The following is a 24055-nucleotide window of genomic DNA, read 5'->3' on the forward strand; positions in this document are numbered from 1 at the left end:
CAAATTTCAGTCGAGTGACATGAAGAGAAACTTGCAATTCACAACGGATAATTTATTTCGGACGAAAAAATGAAAAACTCAGTAGCACATAGAAAATACAACCTGTTCATATCTTTGTCAGAACAAAAATGTTGCCATGCAAGCAAAGCAAATTCAAGATATTTTAGTTCAGCGATGTAAATTTCATTAATATCTTACAAATCAGATTTGACAAATAACACGTTTGCATAATCACATACATAATCTGTCACCACTGAAGCATGACAATTGCATATGTGCCATGTCAAAGAACAAAAACTGTTCACATTGTGCATTCAAAGTACTACAAGCCTAGCCTAACAATAATCATGTATAGTAAAGAAAAAGGAAAAAAAGAAAAAAGTACATTGCAGTGCAGGCGGACCGGCTGAAAAAACAACACCTTTAATATTATACTGCTTGGTAACATGTGGTAATGTGTGGATGTGACATGCCAGTTAAATCGCTGATATACAGTATATATATGTTTATAAATATCTAGGCTATTTAATTGAATCCAATGGCACATTATGACAAATATAAAGCACTGATTTTGTTTAAGAAAATATTATTTACAGTGTATTTACAGCATTACAGAAACTGGAGATGAAGATAAAACCTTTTCAGTCCTTTTTCTGATTGCACATCGACAAACAAACAGTCAGAGAAAAAAGAGACGCACAAATGCAGCGGTTATCATACAGCATATGTTGGTCTATAAAACATAATTGGTCTAATGGACAACATGGCAGATGTGTGCACAAGCAATTCTGGGCTATTTATTATCTGACTTCGTGGAAACGTTTGTGCTCAGGTAAGGTTTCCGCTTGGTACGCTATAATTCTAAGAATTCAACTTCACCTCAAGCTGAAGAGTCACGCTACTTTAGCATATGAAATGTAGCTTTTAGAAAGAATCTAGACTGGCATGGGAGATTTCCATGACCATCACAGCTGACCCGAGCTCAGAGACCTGTGGTGACTTGTGTGAGTTCTGAGTTGATGTCAACACTGGGCTGGCAGCGCAAATCCAGTGATGACATCTCCACTGCTAGTCATACCTGCCGGTTGGTTCGGTCTACTGTGGGACTGGACTGAGCCTCGCGCTGGGGATTGCGGGTGCGCGTCGAACGCATCGAGTTCTGCAGGTCCAGCACTGACGGACTGGGTATGCAGAACTCGCGGAAACAGCGCTTGAAGTTCTCGTCCAGGAAGGCATAGAGCACCGGGTTGAGGCAGCTGTTGGTGTAACCCAATGCGATGCAGAAGTGCCAAGTGATGGTCTGCAGCAAAGAGTTGGGGATGGTCACCAGGGCCTTAATGATCACAAAGATATGGATGGGGGTCCAGCACACGATAAAGACGGCCACCACAACCAGCACCATGCGTGTGATGCGCCTCAGGTTGCGGTCCTTCTCCTTTGAGCCGGACAGCATGCGAACGCTCTTCAGGCGGAGGATCATCAGACCGTAGCACACCGTGATAATCAAAACAGGCATTATGAAGGCAAAGATGAAAACGCAGATCTTTAGCAGGTTCTCCCAGTACCAGGATGGGTGAGGAAACACGAGAGTGCAATCTACAATGCCTAATGCAGTGTGAGAAAGGATGAGCAGAAAATGGCACATGAAACATGATTAAAATAGCAGTGCATTATCTTCAGATATGTGAAAAATTATGAGAAACAATGCCTCTATTATGCTATGAACACATTTTGTATATTGTTTTTTCCATTAATTGGTCTCACATTTTTTACTTAGTATATAATGAATTAAATGCTTTCAGAAACCATTCCAACATACAAGAAGCTCATTGTATGTGGACATCTGACCATCAGACTTATATGTGCTTGCTGTGTTTATCTCATACCAAAAACACGGTCATTAATACAGACTTGTGTCCTCACCTTCCTCTGTGGTCTGCACTCATCTGAGCAGGCTTTCTACAGGATTTTTTAATGCAGCCATGGGAATTCTGCACTCTCCCCACCACAAGAGTGTTATTGAGATCGGGCACTGATATTAGGTTAGCTGAGGAGGCATGCAGCTGGTGTTCCAATTCATCCCAAAGGTGTTCAGTGAAGTCGAGTTGAGGACCCAAATCCACTCAATTTCTTCCACATCAACCTACCTTCATAGACCTTGCTTTTTGTACAGTGGCATTAAACAAATTTGGGCTCCTTAGTTTAAATCATGGGTAATCTTAATACTACACTTTACAAAGACATTTGAGACAACCGTGTGCTTCCAAATTTGTTGTAACGGTTTAGAAGAGCCGCATAACGGTGTGATGGCAAGATGTCCATATACTTTTGGTCACCTGGTCTACTTTTCCAGAAATCTGTCCTGGACGTGCTTTGATAGCTAACTGCTCTTCATGATGAAACTCTCAGGTGTCATTTATTGTGCAAAATATTTACCCCCAATTTAGTATTATCGGCTATTTGGCCTAGATGTAGGACAATTAAGTAATTTTCAGTTCCAGGTTGGAACTACACTACAAAATAATGTGGAAATGTCTACGGGGTTGAACACTTATGCAAGGCACTGTATTGTTGGCTTCAAAGAAAGAGTCCCTACAAACACATTTATATAAGGTGTTTGAATTACACAGTAATTTCACACATACCGCTGTTGTGGAAGTCGAGTGTAGTAATAGTTGAAGCCCTGACCATGACTGGCAGACCGATGGCAGACGACAGGATCCAGTTGCAGATGTTGACGATCTTGGCATTGCGGGGGGTTCTGAAGTCCAGAGCTTTCACAGGGTGGCACACTGCAATGTAGCGGTCTACACTCATAGTTGTCAATGTGAAGATGCTTGTAAACATGTTGTAATAGTCAATGGACATGATTATCTTGCACAGGATGTCCCCAAAAGGCCAGGTACCCATGAGATAGTTGACACTTTGGAAGGGGAGGGTACTGGTAGCCAAAGCATCTGCCAGGGCCAGGTTAAAGATGTAGATGTTTGTCGCGGTCTTCATTTTGGTGTATCTGTGGTGAACAGAAGTGCTGCATTAAATAGAAGTTCATTTTGTGAATCATTTTCAAAGATGATAGAATTGAACAATTTATATGTAAAGAAAATTTAATTAATGGTAGAAATGATGGATTATAATATTACAAATACGTATGGATATGTAACTGAATATAAATACTTTATTAGGACTGAACAGATTCAGATACGAATGGGAGGCGCACTACTGAATTTTTCCACAGAAGGTTTTTATGTGTTTTTGCTCTTTTTACCAGAGCCCAAAAATTTTTATTTTTTTGTTTTGGGGATGTCCAGCTTTGAATTTCCGAATGAATTTTTTCACAGTCCACAGTGCTGGTTAATGGCTCATATGAAAGTAGGAATCGGAGCTTTAAGGATTTGTAGTTTTTCATAAGTATTCATGTTTTTCCCTAGCCTACCAGGGGCAAAATATTCATAGAAAAGTTACATTAAAAAGTTTCTTCAAAGTAAATGTTGATATCAAACCCATTTCTGCTCGCTGAGACGCCTCAAGTGCTTGTTTATAAGCGACTAAAATATGAAGCTGTTATCTTTAACCACTAAAATTCTGTGTAAGTTTATCCAGCATAGGGAAAAACATCTCCCACTAAAAGCTAATAGAGTCCTGAATCTGATGAAAGGCAGGTATAAACAAAACTTCTATATCTATCTAAGCAGGATATTTTTTTATTAAAAATAAGATACTGTCTTGCACACATCCCTAATTTATATATATATATATATATATATATATATATATATATATATATGTATATATATATATATAAACAAACCTTCTGCTTACATAAGGTTTAATATAATTTCATAATACTGATAGAGGTGTGATTAACTGAAGCACTACAGACACAGACACTGCATTACACCACTAACACACTCATATGATGTTACAGCATAATTTTAGACTGATAGTCATCTGCAGCCCTTTTATTAAAGATATTAATATAAAAACTCATATTGAATACATATATATATATATATACTGTACTTGCGTACTCAATATCCAATTCGTGATTCATTTCTCTCCCTGACTTACACAGCTCTCATCATAATTAGGCGTCAGCATATCACCTCATTTCTCAGGCTTTTCTCATAGGAGCGGATGAATATGGGAACGCTTCCCCACTTTGAAATAAATGCTGATAATTACTGAGGTCTTTAAAGTAATCTGGAAGTATTGAAATGACAGAGATGTAGATATAGAGGTGAGGCAGAGCGTGCATTTTAATAGGAGACTATTCTATTGTGCATAGAAATGCCCGTTTTGGAAGATTCAACTCAGCCGCTTTCAGCGTGTCATATAAAGCATGAGCCCATCTCTGATAATAATGACCCAATTTTATCACTAACGTCTGCACCAAATGAGACAAAGTACACAAAGATGCTTGCAATTTTCGTCATCTCATAGGAAAGCCTTCACAATTTATAAGGAGTGGCATTTGCACTGCGTTTTGAATATTTTCATTTCAAGGGAAGAAAGAAGGCTTATGCATAAATTCTCATCTGAAAGATTTTCTAATCAGGAAAGTTAGTCGCTGCTTGGAAAGGGGCAGTTGTGTCTAGACTATTAAAATGAGATTTTAAGTGCTCTCCAGTGTCTATGAAAATAGGTACTTAATGAGAATAATGCATAATTCATAAGTATAGCATCTGGTTTCTGTGCAGGAAAATAATTTGCTATCTTTCTATATTGACGATCTGAAAGCATTTTATGCTAATGAGCTCAGACAGTGAATTACTCAGTGCAGAAGGGTGCATTTATGCTTTTATGGACTTATTTATGGCCACGGAGTTTCTGAAACGGCTTTTAAAGCCTCCTGCAAAATATGCAAAAAGCTCATGGTAGATTAGCTTATTTGTTTTAGATTAAACCATTATGCTATGAAAAGAAAAGCAAGGGTTCACCAGTTTGAAACACTACTATTTGAATCTTGCGATAAAACAGAGATAAAATATAAAGTCTAGCTCATTCCAGACACATCAGCTGGAGGTAAACAAAATCCTGGCTGGTATGTGCTTCCAACATAACAATGTCTGCAGACGCAGGCGCATCTGATGAATAAGGCTGCACTGTTTAGTTGACTGTCACAGATGAAATAGCACAGAACGTCACAGCCCCGTGTGCTTAACACGTTCATGAAGGTCAATGACCGTCAATGTTTCAGACCTGACGTAATCTTCTGATTTAATTCGGTAAGAGCTTGCCTACATAGCCATTCTTAATCCCAGTGGGTCAAATTCAGAAAATAAATCAGAAAACATCTCTGCTATACAACTATTACCTTTGATATCCTTGGCACTCTCATTTGCACTGATATGATACATACCTGGGTGTTTTTTTTATTATAAATGTATGCACTTTATGGTATCTAATAGTCATAATGGCATGATGACTAACTGTTATTATTTTAAATGTCAAGTAAAACACTTGATTGGATCCACATAAGTCAGTGTTTTGATAGCATTAACTTGTTTCATGGAAATAGAACACCTTGGCTGACCTTTTGAAATATCTTCACTGTTTTTATTAATATTTCATTGATTTACAGCGTTTATGGACAAATCAGGCATGTCTAGCTGACATATCCTTAGCTTAATTCATTTGTTAGCAACAATAATTGATGGGGGAAATGCAATGGTATGTATAGTATTAAAGAAAAGTCCTAAACATGGAAATACCAATAGGTTTTTGGTCAAATGCTTGAAATCAGGCCTGCGGTTCGACTGTTTCATAACAAAGGTTGTCAGGGACGTTAAACATCATCACACTGAATAGGAAAACTACAGCCTCGCTGTGTTTATACTCGCACTCTTGCAGACTTTTAGTGCCTCAGATTTATCCACAGAAAGAGCACAGTAGATCGTTATCAGGGAACATGTTATTAAATAGAGATTGAAAGACTTTTCAGAAGCTTAGTGGTGGTGACAAAGTCAGACATCTGGGCATGGTGTTGTTCGTTTATAGCCCTACTTTATTTTATTTCTGGAGATTGTATTTAGGCTTCAAATTTCATACATTTATTTGGGATTATCTTGAACAAAAGGTGTCCTAAACTTTTGTAGATTTTATTACAGAGTTGCACTAATAGAAAATCCAGTGGCTTTTGGTTGAGGGAACCAGGGTGATGGTCACTTCTGGGTTAGTCTACAACAATATGTCATCCCTGCAGCACTCTGTTTATACCACAGTGACCCTGACAGGTAGGTTATTAAAGTTCTATGTATTTGCACACTGTCAGTGTACTATGCAGCATCCCAGCGTCATATCTGTAGGAAAATGAAAACCTTCCATTTTTTGTTGCATCCTACAGGATCTCAGTGCTGATGCATACCTCTATTCTGTTCCAAAAAATACCCACTGAAGCTTTCTGGCATGCTGTTCATTCCAAATAATGTATTCGGAATCGTTTACATCCCTGCACTGTACGCGTACCTGGGTTAGATTAAAACAAAATGCACTGTAGATGGATGAATTTTTTGGGGTTTTTTTTAGCATTCTGAACGTAACCCTTAGCAAATTGTCACTCTGGCAATAAAAAAAGGTTCAAAAGTAAATTCCACAAATATCTTTGCAACCCACAAAAGTACCTGTTTATTCATTCAACTGTAATGTAGCACAACATTGTGACACCACAGACTATCAGGCATTACCTCTGATTATGGAGTCATACAAAACCTCTTTACACCAGACAAATGATCCTGCCATTTATTTTTCTCACCAGGGTTTGTCTCTAATTGTGCGAATATCCCAAGGATCAATTACTCCTCTCGTAATCGGGCATTTCAGTCTTGTGAGGAACTGTACTCTGCTTCTAATCACTAATATGCAGTGTCAATCTTCATGGTTTTAGATGTTTGCTGGGAACCCATTAAAACTGATCCCTCGTGACTGTCATATTAGCTTCGAGCGTTTCTGATTTGGAAATTGCAGCATCTGTCTTTCTCCCAAACAGCTGCAAACAGATGGTGTTTCTCTGGCATCAGAGCGTTAAAACCAATGGGTTCACTATTATTCACATCGGCACAGGCGATGTATCCTGACAGGGCAAAAATTGAATCTTCATGCACATTTCTCATGTCATGGAATAATCAGGCATGAAAATGATGAAAATGTATGGATTTGTCACAAATCCATTTTTCTAAAGCCAATTCTAGTCAAGCACCCTGAAATGACAAGTGAAGTAGATTTTTCATACTGATGAAGGACGGACAGCCTTCGAGCCCAGGCATGTAGTGAAAGCTTGACTGATAACATAAGGTTTTTTTGACTGCATTTCATTTTAGTTTCCTTCTTTTTCAAGTACAAGTGGATTATTGGATTAGGTGGAAATTGAAATCGGAAACCATTTTCATAAAAAAATGAATCACAAGCCAAAGCTAGTGATCAGGTGGAGCAGGATTTATTGTTATCACAGACAAACCCGGCTTTCAATTCTATTACAAAACCTCAGGATTAGCTTGTTGCTAGGGAACACCAGAACCGCTTCTGTCTCTTTAGAGTCTGCTCATCGATGCATCATTTTTTAATGTTTTGGTTTTTTTTTTTTTTCAGATTGATTCTCCCAATGTCAAATATGGATAGCTAAATACACTAACCAAGGTCACTAGAGACGCTGAACATCTGTAAATGCTCTTGAGTGATGCGTCCCTTCTGCGCAATGGCAGACGGGTGTTGCTCGAGTGAGCGAGTTTGACAGAAACGCTCAGAAATGCTCATGACTAATCTTGAATAAACTTGGATACATCTACTGTATAGCAACACTGTTTAAAAAAAACAACCATCTGTTCTGCTAAGGCATCTACTTAGTCAACGTGACGCATTCAATTTCATTACAAACCGCTGCTGGATTCTATAAAACAATGAAGAAACCAGAAGGAAGAACAAGTGCCACTACAATGTAGTCAAAAGCCTCTTTTCTCTAATATGACAGTTGCTCCATTGAAATAAATGTCATTAGACTGACTGGAGGAAAAGGATGTGGCAGTTACAATGGATTAAGACAATGTAATCTGGGGGAGTCGAGCATAGAAATGCCTAATTAAAGCTTATATAATCGACATTTACATGCAGAATGAAGATGGTGGTGCTCTGTCTGCCTGCGGCTGAATCATCCAGAGCTCAATTCCATCCTAGCACCTGGAGTCAATCCATTAAAGATTACCCAGACACTCCATCTGCTTCTGTCTTTCTATGCCAGAGCTTGGCGAATATTCAAAACCATGTCACTGGCTCTCAAAGTCAGGTCTGGGGACTTCCAGAAGGTCTGCATTTTTATTGTGTTAGATCGGTGGAAATCACAAAATAATTCCATTTATTATTGAGGTTTTAGAATTATTTGCCAGTTTGATTAATATGGCACGTTTTTTTTATTCCAACCTCAATAACTCAAAAACAAGTAGGGCTGTAAATAATGTAGACTCGGGTCTAATGCTTTCTGTCAGTGGAAAGTTCAGTAATTAAAAATCGCTTTAGGGCTCGAATAAATAAGCCAGAATATTGCTGGGCACATTTAAATAATGAGCATGATGCCTAAATAATTGGAACTAATAAATCTGCGGTCAGGAGATTACGGTTAAAGGACGTCCTGGCTTCGAAAAGTTAAACCCTGAAACAGCGTTTGGTGGAAGAATCCGACCTGAAATCTACTTTTAAGAAAGTTTTCAATAAGAAAGCTTTAAGAAAGTTCTAGACAAGAACCAATTCATGTTACAGCTCCAGACGCTGATATGTGTCCAGGCCAGAGAGTGGCAGATTTTCAGAACAGCACCGGTGTGTGAGATCACTAACTCTGGAAAATTATAGTGATCAGGCTGCGCTACGGCACTTTAGTATGAGAAATAGTCTTATAGATTTGTAAATCAAGTTTAGTGCAGTCAGCATACAGAGATGGTTTTCTTTATTCTGTTTGTATATGCTTGTTTTTTTTTTTCATGTTTCCCAATGCTCCAGAGAGCTCTCAACAATCAAAACAGACGTCAGATCACTTCTGTGAGGATTATTGAATCTCTTACATACAATAGCTTGGGCAAAAGAGCTAAGCATTGCTGAAGTGAAGGACTCAGACACAAATAACTGTAAGGTTTGTTTTCAGGACAGATTTGGACTATTTTATCATTACATAAGGAATCCCACCTTTCACCGTGGAAGTTTTGCTACATTGAGCAGTGATTCTAGCTTCACAGTCAATTAATCCAAATTCTCTGGCACACTGTTTTAAAACAGCAAACAGACTGCTAAAATTAATGACCTTTAGGAAAGGATAATTACAGTTACAGTTCATGCAAAGCATGAATAAAATCAGTGGAGAGGGCTTGGGGCACTACTCTTTATAATACCAACAATGATGAATAATTTCTAGGGCTCAGTAAATGACCTGAGGCACCAGTGTGAGGACAAATCATGAGTCTGCAACATTACTAGAGTCTTTTTCTGAAGAACTGGTCAATACAATTTTGGTTGTTATCTAATGCTAGGCAAAATGAAAAAATAAAATATGGATATTGTAGAACCTGCTGTTTTGATATATTGTGGATATCATGCTATCTTTTCTTATTATTGAACTGACATTAACATTTTGTATAAAATGTACACTGTTAAATTTTTTGATAGACTTAATTTTCAGTGTTAGTGTTTTAATATTTTATAAAATAAATTATGTTTTTTTCTGGATATTTTTGAAAATGTATAGTTTTGAATATAAGTACCAGTGTTTATAAAAATCTGTCTTTTTTTTATACAACCTGATGTCATCTCCTACACACCTTATAAATCTCTTGTACTGTAGAAATATAAGATATTTTTTCATACTGCCCAAACTTACTGCCATCTCCATACTTTCAAACCAACATGATCTCAGAATCACAAGTCTGTAATACTCCTCCCAAGCAAACTAGTATGAAAACAAGTATAAAAATTTCAGGTAAGGTTTCTGATGAGTGGTTATAGATTTTCTCGTGGATTTTTGAATTTTTATCTTTAGTTTATTTTTTAAGTTTACTGTCAAAAAATTGGTACCCATCTATAATACATTTTGTATGATGACACATAGTCAGAAAAGCAAAGGCCGCACACACACACACACACACACACGTTTTTCAGTTACCACATCACCATGTCAACGTGTTCAGATCAGTGACCATCCAATGATGTTTGCTGTCTATCCAGGTAAGCTTCCTTTCCCTGAAATTTTACCTCATGTCACGGATGGAACATTGATTAGTTATAAAACATCTTCTACTAACGACTGCTTGTCTCTCTATATCTATATTTTATTGCACATTAAACAGACATGCGGATGGATTAACATTTATGGCTGCACGATTAAGGCACATTAAATCTGTTTCATAGCCTCATGCTATGAAGATTAACGGTTCTGAATATATACTCTTTAACCTTTCGGATCTGTTTAATTAAAATACAAACATTACTATAAAGTCAGGCGATGTGTCCGTGATTCATGTAATTGTTTCTAAACCTCTATTTTGGTGCGAGTAATGAGTCATGAGTAATCCAGGCTTCTTGTTCATTCATCTGGATCAATGTTGTAGTGCACACATACTCGACTTCACCTGAAATCTAACATAGCGTAATGTAAATAGTTCATCATGTTTTCCAAGAAATCACAAAATCAAACTAAGTACAGTACATGTTCAGTACATTAACTGCACTGGACATGAAATTTAACCGCAATTAAATTATATAAAGAAAAACATAGTGAAATCAGTGCTCATATCAATACCAACAAAGTTATGCTTTATTCCTTGCTCCTATTATATGAATTAGGCAAAGGTAGACCTGTTCTGCTATTCATTTTTCTGCAACCTTTGAAATTAGCGATCAAAAACACGTTATATGTACTGTATATCTAAATGTAGCTCAATCCTGTAGTGTTACACACTGCCCCTGAGGAGTAGAAACTACAACAGTAGTCTGAGTACCACATATGGTGTTTAATTCTATTGAAACGGGTGATAATATTTTAAAGAAATTGTTGAATTTGTAGTGAATTATCATTATTAATAATTAAAATTATTATTGATGTTTCGTAGACGATTCTAGAGGAGAAAATTTTACGTCAACAGGTGAATGATGTCACGCTGGCATTTTTAACAGGAGAACTGTTTCACTTACTGGTGTTAAAATAAATGTGCAAGTGCACCTGAATTGGCTATCGCACCTATTCAAGCAAAACGAGATGAAACTATTAAGAGTCAGCTTTCATTTCTGCGATTGCAGAATATTGCATCTTCTACCTATCTTTAAAAGTGTGAGAGGAAAGAAAAATATCTTACTGTGAACCATATACTGCCTTGTCCTTTGGAACTAGCACCGGCTCTGTGAGAAGGTTCTAGTAAATGACTGTTGTGTGATAACGAGATTTAGCGTCAGTGTGCACGTGCAAATTGCTTTCACACCTAACGAAACACTAACAAGAAAACGTCAAAGGTCAGCTTTTAATTCTGTAACTGCAGGGTTTCATAACAGGCTTTCCAGCAAGCATTGTGACGGCATGGCCAGGGCCTTAGAACTACAGTATCAGAGTGAGTAAATCCACCATCCAAAAATTGATCCAAAAAAATCCAGGGGGTCAAAACCAGAGCCTGCCAGATTGTTGACTGGAAAGCAGTAGCTTCAGGGCTGGCTAACATGAATTCCAGCAAGGCTAAGCCACCTGGGCCTTTCAAAGATAATGAAGATTATTTGGCATCCTAATCAATTTGCTTTAAACAGATGGGAAAAAATTGTTTTGTCAAACCAAGCACAACACCACGGATGCATAAAAAATATATAGAATGTTATGCTGGGCCGGGGCTGGTTTCTTTCTAGATCCGACTGTAGATTTATGCAGCCTATCAGTGACAGTTATATCAGCTGATTACACAAAGTGAAATGAGAAGGAACGTATAATATAGGCACAGATTGTGTATTATATCGTCTTGGCTCGACCTGATAGCCTTTGAAGGAGAAACTAAAAGTAGACGGAAAGTCTAAGTGCACATTATCCAAGCAAAGTTTATTGTTTAAGCAGAAAATAAGTGCTTTTTGGTTTAAGCAAGAAAATGGACCCAGTAGAGCATCACAGAAGTGGAACACTTTAAAAAATAAATCAATAAAGAAAGAATAGTGGACTGTGTGTGAATATTTTGGCCTACAACACTCGTATTATGCCACTGAGACCTTGTGATATAATGCATTGCTCAATGCTAATAGTTTTGCTGTCAAGTAATTCATTGATCTTAGATTTTTTTGCCCTTTCCATCTAACATCATGATGAGCTGTCACTGTGTGGCCACAACTGCATATAGACATACAGTGGAAAAGCTGCACAATGAACCTGGGCAAAATAAAGAGTTTAAATAGGGCAGATGAAGTGCAACTAATCAATCACAAGTGAAAATGAACAAGAGCAGCAAGAAAGGACCTTATAAGGATGTGAGAAATGCGAAGCAGATGTTCGGGAAGCCAAATGGTTCATTGGTTTATGCAAGTGGATACACTTCTTATAAGCACAGCAAGCACTTCCTTTAGGTTTATTTTCACAGAATAAACCTTAAATTATAAATCTGCTACCTCAGAAACTTCAGCACAGAACTGGCTGAGCCATCTACCTGGTTAAAAATTCATGCACCTCAGATTTTTTCATCTGTACGTTTCCTGTATTCTTTCCCTGTTTCATGTTCCAGAAAAAAATCCCATACCAAATCATTATACGCGGGTCTTATAAGGTATGTTTCCAGCTGAGACTTTTTTCTGCGAAAAAGGTTTAGTGAATTGGAATGAAATATAGCTGGTGGAGTTGCACAATATATTATTGTTAAAATTTCAAAAGATGGTAAACTTTTTGTTAAGCATGGTGCATAAAATCAATGTCTGTACTTCAGATGTTGTGAAGGTTTATAAAAGGCATTCCCAGATAAAAAAGGCATCATGCGCCTATCATCGACAAATTTCTGGTGAACAATAGATGGCTTTGCGATTGATGTACTGTATTGTCTTCTGATATATTGTAGAATTTTAACTATTTGTGAATTTACATTGACAATAAGCCTAATTTTCTGAACACCCTCTCCATTTTAGAAGAATCTGAGGAAATATGAGATGCAAAAGGTACACAATTTGAGATATACATATACAGCAAATTTCACAAACCTTTTTAAAACACATTTTCACTTTGTTGATAAAAGAAAAGCACCAGTTGATGGAAATGTGGCTAGTGCAGACCTAAAGGCTGTAGAGGATCTCTCTTTTTCCAAAAAAAAAAAAAAAATTTCTGCTTCTTTGGCAAAAGAGGCCATTGATCAATTTTTAAAAATAAATATTTAGAATGAAAGGGATGGAAGTGGAACCGTAAGATTACAGGGTGAAGAGGTGAAGAAGGTACAGGAGTTTAAGTACTTGGGGTGAGCAATCCAGAGTAATGGAAAGTGTGGGAAAGAGGTAAAGAAGTGAGTGCAGGCAGATTGGAATGGATGGATAAAGGTGTCTGGAGTTCTGTGTGATAGGAAAATATCGGTGAGAATCAAGGGGAAGGTGTACAGGACAGTGGTGAGACCGGCCATGCTGTATGGTTTAGAGACAGTGTCACTGAGGAAGTTACAGGAGTCAGAGCTGGAGGTAGCAGAGCTGAAGATGTTGAGGTTCTCTTTGGGAGTGAGACAGTTGGACAGGATTAGGAACGAGTACATCAGAGGGACACCTCATGTTGGACATTTGGGGGACAAAGTTAGAGAGGCCAGATTAAGATGGTTTGGACGTGTTCAGAGGAGGGAGAGTGAGTATATTGGTAGGAGAATGTTGGATATGGAGCTGCCAGGCAGGAGGCAAAGAGGAAGGCCAAAAAGGGGTTATATAGATGTAATAAATGAGGATATGACGCTAATGTTGAGGATGCAGAAGGTGATATGTGATAGGTGGAGAGAGATGATTTGCTTTGACGACCCCTGAAGGGAAAAGCCAAACGAAGAAGAAGATTTAGAATTAGCCAGACTCAATTTCCTAATCATATTAGTAATATTATTTCTGTAGATTGAGCTAAGTAAACGACACACAATACCTGATGACAAAATGGTAAGTGGTAAAAGTGGTGAAGCATTAGAGTAAGATCAGAAAGCTTTTGTAGCATTCTGTGTGTGATAGTGCTAAAGGCTAAACTAAAATCCTAAAACAAAGCTTTAGAACCACTCCACCAAGTCCAATGAGCTACAATGCCCTTGCACGTTCCATGCAAATACATACATACACAGAGTAAAAACTCTGGTCAGAATACCTTTGGATCATTCCCATAACAGTGGAACTCTTATTAAAAAAGAGGCTTAAGCTGAAAAATACTGCCCTTGAACAATCCATTAGACCCCCAGGGCCTGGAGCTTTACAAGTTCGCTTTTGCTGAGCTGGCTGCAAAGTGAGTCTTGTTAAACATTATATGTGCATAATCAGCAAAACTACACTCAATCAGCGTTTTCTGTATCCATAAAACAAATCCTCAAGGAAATAGTTTAAGTTTTGCTTGAGGATTGCTTGTTCCTGTTTATCTCCTTTCACCATATGGTGCAATTTGGACCTAAGTACCATTGCTTTCCGAATCTGATCCTTTTACTCTGAATTATTGCTAAGATAAAGATTAAGATAAAGTTAAAACATTACTTTCACATAATTACATCCAGTAGACTGTATCTGCTACAGTGTCAGGTCAGTGGTATTTTTCACAGCAGCCATAAAACATTTATGAGTCCTCAAAACAATCTTGTAGCTTTGACATGCTGTCATTATTCCAAACTTGCAATCTATCTGACTTATCTTTCTTTGACTTTGTTCAAGGTTTATATTTTGGCAGCAAATCTACAACCTTATGGTCCAATTTTTGCAGTGGGAGATGACACACCACTCTGAACACATTCAAAAGCGCTGATCCAGAACTGGGGTATGAGAAAGCTAATATACTGCTGTAGTTTGCTGGAAGATGACCAGAGAGTTTAAAGTATTGAGCGCACTTTTTATTAACACTGGCTGGATGCTCTAAAAATCCCCTAGTAAAATAGTGCTATCCCAAGTTGTCAGTTTGAGGTGCAGATATGTTAGCATAATTATACTTTGTCCAAATTATATGAAGTCTCTTCATGTGTTACCCCACAATTATGTACAGACATTCCTCAAAACAGCCATGTTTGCCCTTATTATAATAAATCCAGTTGTTATGGGAACATTACATTTGATTAAGCTCAGTGATTACGGTACTGAGCTGGTATTTGGAAGATTTAAATTCCTAAACAAGCCAGAGCCTCAGCCAACTAAGACTACCAGCTGGGCTTGGAAGTTGCTTGGGATAAAAGCGTCAGCCAAAAGAAGAAATGGAAATGGAGTCCAAGGCTACATTCATATTACCAGGGCGAGATGACACAAATCCGATTTTCTGCCTTAATATGACAGATCAGATTTTTTCTTTTCAGATCCGACCGGAGACAATTTCATACGGTATGTATAGCAGGCTGAACTGATATGTGGATTTGAAACGAATCAGATTGGAAAGTATATGAGGATATCTTCATCATCACCATCATCATCATCATTATGATTCAGTATGAGCAGCACAGCGAAACAACAACGGAGGGCAGTTACAGCAGTGAATATGATCAGTGGAGGGCTGGGGAAATTGGTGACTTTGGTTTCTATTTGGGGAATTGATTCATGCAAAACGGAAAGAGCCTAAGTAGTGTTTGAAACAATCACTCAAAAACTCACAACTGCATCATACTAAGGACAGCTATGGGTCACATGGGAGTGGTTATGAATGTGAACCGTAAAAATAAACAGATTCGATCTGAGTGGGGAATTGTGCAGCTCCACCAGCTCCATCACCAAGAAAGCCCAGCAGCGCCTCTACTTCCTGAGGAGGCTGAGTAGAGCCCATCTCCCTTCCCCCATCCTGACTGTGTTCTACAGAGGGACCATCGAGAGCGTCCTGAGCAGCTGCATCACTGCCTGGTTTGGGAACTGCACCATCTCAGATCGCAAGACCCTTCAGCGGATAGTGAGGACAGCTGAGAAGATCATCGGAGTCTCTCTCCCCTCTATCACAGACATTTACACCGCACGCTGCATCCGCAAAGCCATCAGCATTGTGGCTGACCCCACACACCCCTCACACACACTCTTCACCCTCCTGCCATCTGGAAAGAGGTACCGGAGCATTCGGGCCCTCACAACCAGACTGTGTAACAGTTTCTTTCCTCAAGCCATTAGGCTCCTCAACACCCGGGACTGAACTGTTCTACACTCTCACACACACTCTCACTCAGGACTGAACTGTTCTACACTCTCTCACACACACACACACACACACACACTCAGGACTGAACTGTTCTACACTCTCTCACACACACACACACACACACTCAGGACTGAACTGTATATTAACTCTCTGTCTCTCTCACACACAGATACACACACTCTCTCTTGACTGTGTGGACGCACACACACACACACACACACATAATTTATACTGTTCATTACTTACTGCACTACCTCTACCTGTCATCCGCTGCTATAGTTATATTTATGTTTATTCTATTTGCACTACCTCAACCGCTGCTGTGTATTTTTGCACAATATTTTTGCACAATACTTTTTTTTACATCATTTCACTTTATCTATTTTATTTCACTTACATTCCAGTACACGTTCTTTTATTTCTTTTCAGCGCTAAGTGTCCTGTGTTCTTTTGTGTTGTCTTTATTGTATTTATTTTGTATTATTTGTCTTTTTTGCACTGTCTTGTCTATGCTCTGTTTGCACCTAGCTGCACACTGTGCACTTTACGTGGCTAAGACAAACTTCTGTCCTAGCTCTGTGGTGTTGTTTGTTGTTTTGTATTGAACTTGTTGTATGTTTATGTAGCACCAGGTCCTGGAGAAACGTTGTTTCATTTCACTATGTACTGCGCCAGCTGTATGTGGTTGAAATGACAATAAAAGCTTCTTGAATCTTGAATCTTGCAGTAAAGCTTTGAAAATCAACACAAGAGCCATGTTTTCTTTTCACATAGTGCTTGTTTTGAACCCTGTTTCTTTACCTCAGCATTCACTCTCTGCTTTTTTCTGACTGACACATTCACTTGGCTCTCAGGATTCAGAAGCTGCAGCCTGTATTTGGAGTAACACAGGGAGTTTTCATGTGTATACAAGTAGGCTTATGTTAGTCACTGGCTTTCTGGCAGCGAAAGAAAAGAGTCATGCAAATTGTTGGGAGACTCATGGCTGGAAATGGTAGAAGCTCCAGTTGACAGGACAAACACAAATCGATATAAAATAATGGACAGGAACTTCAACTATACTGTCAGAGATTGAAGCATATAAATCTGTGTGAAATACAGAAGGAAACAAACAGGAAGTCGTACAGCTCTCTTACTACTTATCTGCAATTAGCCTCTTTTTAAAAGCCCCATATAAAAGGGGAAACTCATTAAAGTCACACTGATCAGTGTCCTGTATTGTATTACTAGACACACATATGGATCGAACATGAACACTCGTGCTGAATTCACTGCACCACAGATTCTCTTCATCCCTTCGTTACTGTAGGAAGCCTGGTCTGATATCTGATGGCTGATGGAGGAGGGGACACCGGGTGCAAAAACTCAGCTCTTCCAGCTTCTCCATGACAACAAAGAGCTCAGGCACTATTAGAATTCTCTTCAGTTTCCCTTCCTGCACACTAAAAATTGATTTTCCACATGATTGTGCAGAGCCACTCCTGCTGGTCAGGTGGAAGGGTCCCCCTAAACACCGGATGTTGATTTGTGGGGGCTAGAAGCTGTGAGAATCTAAGTATAATTATCCACTGCAGAGGGAGGCACTGATATCTGATAGGAATTTCTGAATGCTCGTGTGGTAACTTTCGATTTTCAGGGTATTCAGCTGAGAGGTGCAATTACTGTCTGAATAATTTATGATGTGTAACAGGCACGAAACACTAGCTTGTAGCTTCCTGTGCTAATTTGATTGATGTACTATATGTCAGCTTATACCTGTCTGAATAATTAATCTCCTAAGGGTGATTCCAGGATTATTGTGCAATTAAAAGTGACACTGAATTTTTTTTACTTGATTTTCAAACACTGAATCCAATAAAATATGCTTTTTAACATCATTCATAACCCATCTCAGACAACATTCTCATTTTTTACAAGGTTAATCTGCTGGAAATTTCTACAATTTTTTCTTAATTATTTGCTGTTTTAAAGCATACAATTAGCAATTTACACAAAGACATTAAGGACGCTTGCATGATTTGCTCCAAATTATTTGATTCTCTTCCTCCTCCAACCAGCTTCAGGAAATTCAATAGAGGAAGTTTTCTTCTTTTTTTTTTTACAATATTTTCTTGTGGAACATCAATATGTGTTATATCACTGCTGTGGGACACTAAAATGTACGTTTTCCCTAACCTATACTGGATGACTGATGGATAATTGCAGTATTTGAATGTACTGGTATAGCAGTGGACTGCGCACTGTAGTTTAAATGAATTTTTAATTGAATTTGAACATTTATAATGAATTTTTAAATGAATTTTTAATTGAAGTTGAACATTTTTAATGAATTTGAAATGAATCTGCACATAGGTTGTTGTGAAGCATACTTTTTAAAAAAATGTTTTACCTTTTTGTGAAAATATCAGTGGGACACAAAGGCTCTCTCTAATCAAACCAAATCACTCTTAAAATGGATCTGTTCTATGTGTATCCTATTAGCAATCAATCAGTGACCTTATTGATGCGTTGTTCGGTTTAACTTTAATGCTTCATTGAACCTTATTGTCCTCACATGTTCGGATTTTAGTTGACACTAATGAGTATGTTTCATCCGCTAACCTGTTTTCTTTCTTTTTCACTTCCCCACTGAACGATCAAGCTTTTCTTTGCTTCTTTATTCACCAGTTGCTGAATTTTTGGATTACTACTGTGGGACAGGTTGCTACTGACAAAAGCAGCATGCTTTGGAGGTAATGCCAGCTCCTGTGTATCAGTGGGCAAAAACATTACCTTAAAAATGCTCCTGTATTACAGTATCAGTGTGTACTTACTTGGCCCCTAAGGTCTAACTTAATGGCATATAATACAGGCCGGTAAACCCGTATCGACCTGCAATCAAGTCATTAATAATCACAGGCAGGTTGTTCCTGCAAGCCGAGTTGCTGCTGCACAGAATGGGTTGCTTTTCCTCTCAAAATTAGTGAATTTTTTTCACAGAGCACAAATTAGTTTACTGTGTATTTTTTTTCCTATTATTTTTGGTCTACAGTTCACATCACGTTTGGAACACGGACTACAATTATCGAAGTTGCCCTCAGCATTCAGGAAACAAATAAATCACAGTAAATGATTCAGACATCTGATTCAACAGTTCTCGGGACCTGTCGTGCTATCCTAAAAAAACAGTCCATAAAATCCTGACATGTGACAAAAAGCCCATTTCTCACTGACTGCCCCAATGTAGGCCTTTGTCCTTTATCAGATTAGCCTGTCATCATAAATATCAGGACTGACCTATGTGAAAAAATAAATATATAAATAAAGCCGGATACTGCATGCTATTTACAGAGCATGGCTAGTTGTCCTGGCCACAAACAATGATTATGCCCCAAACAGGAAGAGACGTATGGTGCAAGAAATTTATAGAAACACATTTAGAGATAACGAATGTAATTCAGTGTTAAAGACGTCCTCTCTCTCTCTAGGTGCAGCCATCGATCTGTAGTCTGTACTGTATTACTGTAATTATGCATGCCAATTTTTATCAGTAGCAAAGATATGATGAAATCTTAAACATCCTGAAAAATCGGAAACTAATTCCAATTTCCTGTGCTACTGAGTACAGCATCCTCGCAGGGTGCATCAAGTGAAGCGCTTTCATAAACTTTAAATCAATGTTCTGATCCCATGATAAATTAGAGATAATTCATTTATTTCTTTTTCTTTTTTTTTAATTCGTTATGAATCCAGGGGCTTGAAAGTATCCCGGGAACACTTCGTATGAGGTGGGAATACATTCTGAATTGAAGCCAGTCCATCACAAGTCATGCAAACACACACACACACACATACACACATTCACATACTCATTCATACCTAGGGGAAATTTAGCGTAGTCAATCTACAGGCCTGTTTTTGAGAGTTGGAAGAAAACCAGAGCGCCCAAAGGACATACACAGAGAACATGTGAAAAACCTCCATGAAGATCGGAACACAAGTTCAGGATCAAACTAGGAAGCCTGGAGCCATGAGATGGAAACAATACCTGCTGCACCACAATGTATCATTTAATCCTGTGTATTGTCTCGTTCTTCAACTACACAGCCATCATGAAGTCATATTAGCAAACACTGCAAAAACAAGTTGCTTTGTGGCTTTTTTGTTTAAGGCCCATGACACAAAGGTCTTACCAAAAGCAATCAGACAGCTGTATTTACACATGTCACTGCTCACTGCTAATTAACGCAGAACATTAGTGAAAGTCAGTGAACAGCACTAAAGTTCATTGAACTGCATTGAAAGGTTCTGAGTATAACAAAACATCAAATATCACTGAATAGTTATGATCCTGAACCGTGCTGGAAATAACACTGTACTAGAGAACTGACTGAATAATCGAGATTTAACTTTTCTTTCAGTCTCTCAAAACCCCCTGTTGTAATACGTACAAAGAACCGTTAATGGTTCCCGCAGGTGGACAAGCCAGTGATACAGTTCTTGCCAAGAAGTACATCAGTGAACTGTACAGTGTCAGAAAAAAGGTACTGTTTCTATACTTTTTGTTCTATTAGACACAAATGTACACAAATTATCCTCATTTGTACAATAACATAAAGAAAATGAGGCAGGTAAAACATATACAGTGAGGCTATACAGATATACAGCTTCTTTTTACTGTATCGCACCACCACCACTACAATTTAAGCATATCACAAAGGTATAATATTGCTTAATTCATAAGTATTTGCACTCCCCCAATACGAACTGTTCTTTTGCAGAAATATTAGTTTTAAGCAGTCTTGTCTCTATAAGCTTTTAACCTAATTAAGCTATAACCGAATTATTTGCAGAATGCAGATAGGCAGCAATTTTCAGGTCAAACAGATTTTCAATTACATTTAAGCATGGTCTTTGACTCTGCCATTCCAACACACAAACCTTTTTATTTTTTTCTCCAAGCTTTCTGTAGTAGTTTTTGTCATGTGCTTTGACTCATTGTCCTGTTGGAACATATACTTTCAGTCTAAATGAAGATGACTGGAACAGGGTCTCCTCAGCATCCATGTTGGATATGATGACAACAAGCTCCTCCTGCTGAAAAGCAACCCTAGAGCATGGTGCTACCACCACTGTGTTTGGTCACAGGAATGGTGTTACCTGTATTTGGTTTACACCAAACATTTTCTTTTGGCTTTTGACCCTACATGGCTTAAGATTTGTCTGATCAAATTTTCAAACATGGAAGTGACCTCGTCCTGGCTGATTGGCCACAGTGGCTGGATCTGTGAAGAGCTATTGTTATGGTAAAAGTCTGCACATGTTCTCCAGTGTTCTAGCTTGGAAAACATTGGCCCTTCCTGCTTAAGCACTCAGTTTGGCCTGATCTTGGTAGCGCCATATTTTTTCCACTTTGTTATAATGGATTTCACATTACTCCTATGAAGGTTCAAAGAATTGCCAATGCAGTAACAACTTGATCTATCTATGTTCCCCCTAACTACTTCATCTCATTGCTTTACAGGCAGTTACTCTGTCTTCATGACAGAAGGATTGATCTGATCTTCAGTTTTAACTGTTACACCTGCCAAAGTCAGAGATATTTATTGCAAAAGCATACAATTGGTGCACCATGTATGTATATATATGGCTCTTGCATTTAGAACTTCTTATCTACTATTATGTCACCGTATACATTATTTCTGTAGAAAACCACTTCAGAATGAACAGGAACGGAAATCTAGTCTAATATATTTAAATTTGTTTTTCCAATACAGCAAGAAAATAATCATGGGGGATGAATGCTTTCTGGAGGCATTTTCTGTACCACCAACATACCTTTGAGGGTACAACTTCAAAGACTGGCCTTTTTTATACTGAAGGGTAAAGACTAATGTTAGTCCCTTTTTTTTCCCCTGAGAGTGTACTCTACATCACTGCATATCACTAAACATGTCTAACAGTTTGTGTAAATCTTTCAGCATGTGCTCATGCACTCCAGGAGGATATTGCCTTCCATTTTAACACACATATTTACTCACAGTTAGCAAACACTTCCACAGCGGCATGTCAAAGCATTAATAATCACTGAATAGCATTAAACAGTATTGACCATTTAGCACATAATATCACTATGTAACTATGTAAAGTACTGAATAGCACTCAAATGTCAGGTACATTTTCATTCCCAAATCAATCAAATGGTTAGTGAATACGCACCAAAATAATTTAAGTTTGAATTCGATTTTCCCTAGTGTGTGGTTTATCGGGAAACATAGACTTTCAGAAATAATGGTATCAAACTGTACTTCTCCCTTTGGTGCTTTTGTTTGCTTAGTTTGTACATCTATACTTGTAAAAAGTATTACAGTTGTACCTTAAGGACCACTGAAGTATCTTTGCGATAAAAGTCCAACATGCAAGAAAAAAGGTACACGATATATGAAAAGCAATGAAAAGTACAGTTTGGTACCTTTATTTCTGAGAGTGTCCAGTCTAGTGTTTTGTTTTCTGATAGGTTAGTGTTGAATATTAAATATCAATGACAATAGATAAGACTTAACAGGTAATGTATTACATTACTTGCAGAAAGAAGTGTTTGTGTTTGTTTGTTTGTTTGTTTTGGGGGTGGGGTTGTCATGGTCAGGAAAGTGCTGCTGACCTGAGCCATCCTCGCAGGTCTTACCTGATGATCACATACATGACGAGCACGTTGCCCACCAGCCCCACCACACACACGATGGAGTAAAGCGCGGTGATGATGATGGCGATGATGACAGGGGTCGAGCCTTTGTTCGCGTCGGTGGATCGCTCACACGTGCTGTTCTCCAATAGAGTCGCGTTCCAGCCACCACCGGAGCTCAAGTTGGGACAGAAAGCGCTGATGTTGGACAGATGGGAGAGGTGAGAGAGAGGCGCTGAGACGTTCACCATGCTCTCCATGGCTCTCGGTGGACTCGGTTCGAGTTGTGTTGCGATGTACCGCTCTCTCTCTCTCTCTCTCTCTCTCTCCTCTATCGACACCTGTTCAGTTCAATGCGCTGTTCAGAGCGCGCGCCGGTCTCCGTGCCGCTTCGATGAGCTAAACGCGCGAGATCCTCGTGCGCACACCGCGGTGCACCACTGTCTGATCACTTAGCCAATACGTCCTGTCCTATCGGCGTAACACAACATACAAATGGATAGGAGGGCTTCTGTTTCTCATTTTTATCTGACAAAATGACGTCACGGGCGAAAGGCACGTGACCCAAGGCTCGGGCTTTTGAAGCGCGCGTGAGAAGTGCGCCTGAGACGCAGCGCGATCGCGGACCCAGTCCAAGCCCTTCGGTCAAATTGATTTATTAGTGGTGTGTCCAGGTTGTAACATGGGATGACCTGGTGCCAAAATGCATAAGGACACAATGGAATTTTAGTTTGCGTTATGGTGCTCAAAAGACGATGAGATAAACGCCAGGTATATATAAACCACTAATAACTCACAGGATTTCCACTTCTCAGAGATCCCATTTAAAGGGTCAAAAACTTTGCACCGGTGTTTATTTTAAGGCTGTCGAGTGCTCACGATGATGTCATGTGTTTTTATGACTCCGCAAACCAGACCAAATGCCAGCAGACTTCTTATGCATGAAATTGCTTGAGCTGGTGCTTATTACTAATTCATCTGTATGCTAATTAATCTGTCTACATTAATTTAGAAGACCTACAGCAGGGTACCACAGTTCTATAAAATGTGCCCTGATCACTTAAATCCACACAAGCAGAACAAACTAGCCT

General features: G+C 38.6%; 1 protein-coding gene across 1 annotated transcript; it reads right to left on the bottom strand.

Moving 5' to 3' along the window:
- Positions 1-37: 37 nt before the first annotated feature.
- On the bottom strand, positions 38-23466 carry oprm1 (opioid receptor, mu 1). Its single transcript, XM_058386390.1, has 3 exons — positions 22968-23466; positions 2646-3013; positions 38-1605 (listed from the first exon to the last, which is right to left on the bottom strand). Exons 1-3 carry the CDS (start codon positions 23222-23224, stop codon positions 1073-1075), a joined length of 1158 nt encoding a protein of 385 aa, XP_058242373.1. The 5' UTR covers positions 23225-23466; the 3' UTR covers positions 38-1072.
- Between the last annotated feature and the right edge of the window lie 589 nt (positions 23467-24055).

The sequence above is a fragment of the Hemibagrus wyckioides genome, linkage group LG03 (genome assembly GCF_019097595.1).
Source record: "Hemibagrus wyckioides isolate EC202008001 linkage group LG03, SWU_Hwy_1.0, whole genome shotgun sequence".
NCBI lineage: Eukaryota > Metazoa > Chordata > Actinopteri > Siluriformes > Bagridae > Hemibagrus > Hemibagrus wyckioides.

Bases quoted from the DNA above. Each gene is read 5' to 3' on its own strand.
- oprm1 (XM_058386390.1), bottom strand. From the start codon at position 23,224: ATGGAGAGCATGGTGAACGTCTCAGCGCCTCTCTCTCACCTCTCCCAT. The intron at 3,014-22,967 runs GTAAGACCTGCG...TGTTCACCACAG, and splicing joins GTCATGTATGTGATCATCAG to ATACACCAAAATGAAGACCG. The intron at 1,606-2,645 runs GTATGTGTGAAA...ACACTGCATTAG, and splicing joins ACTCGACTTCCACAACAGCG to GCATTGTAGATTGCACTCTC.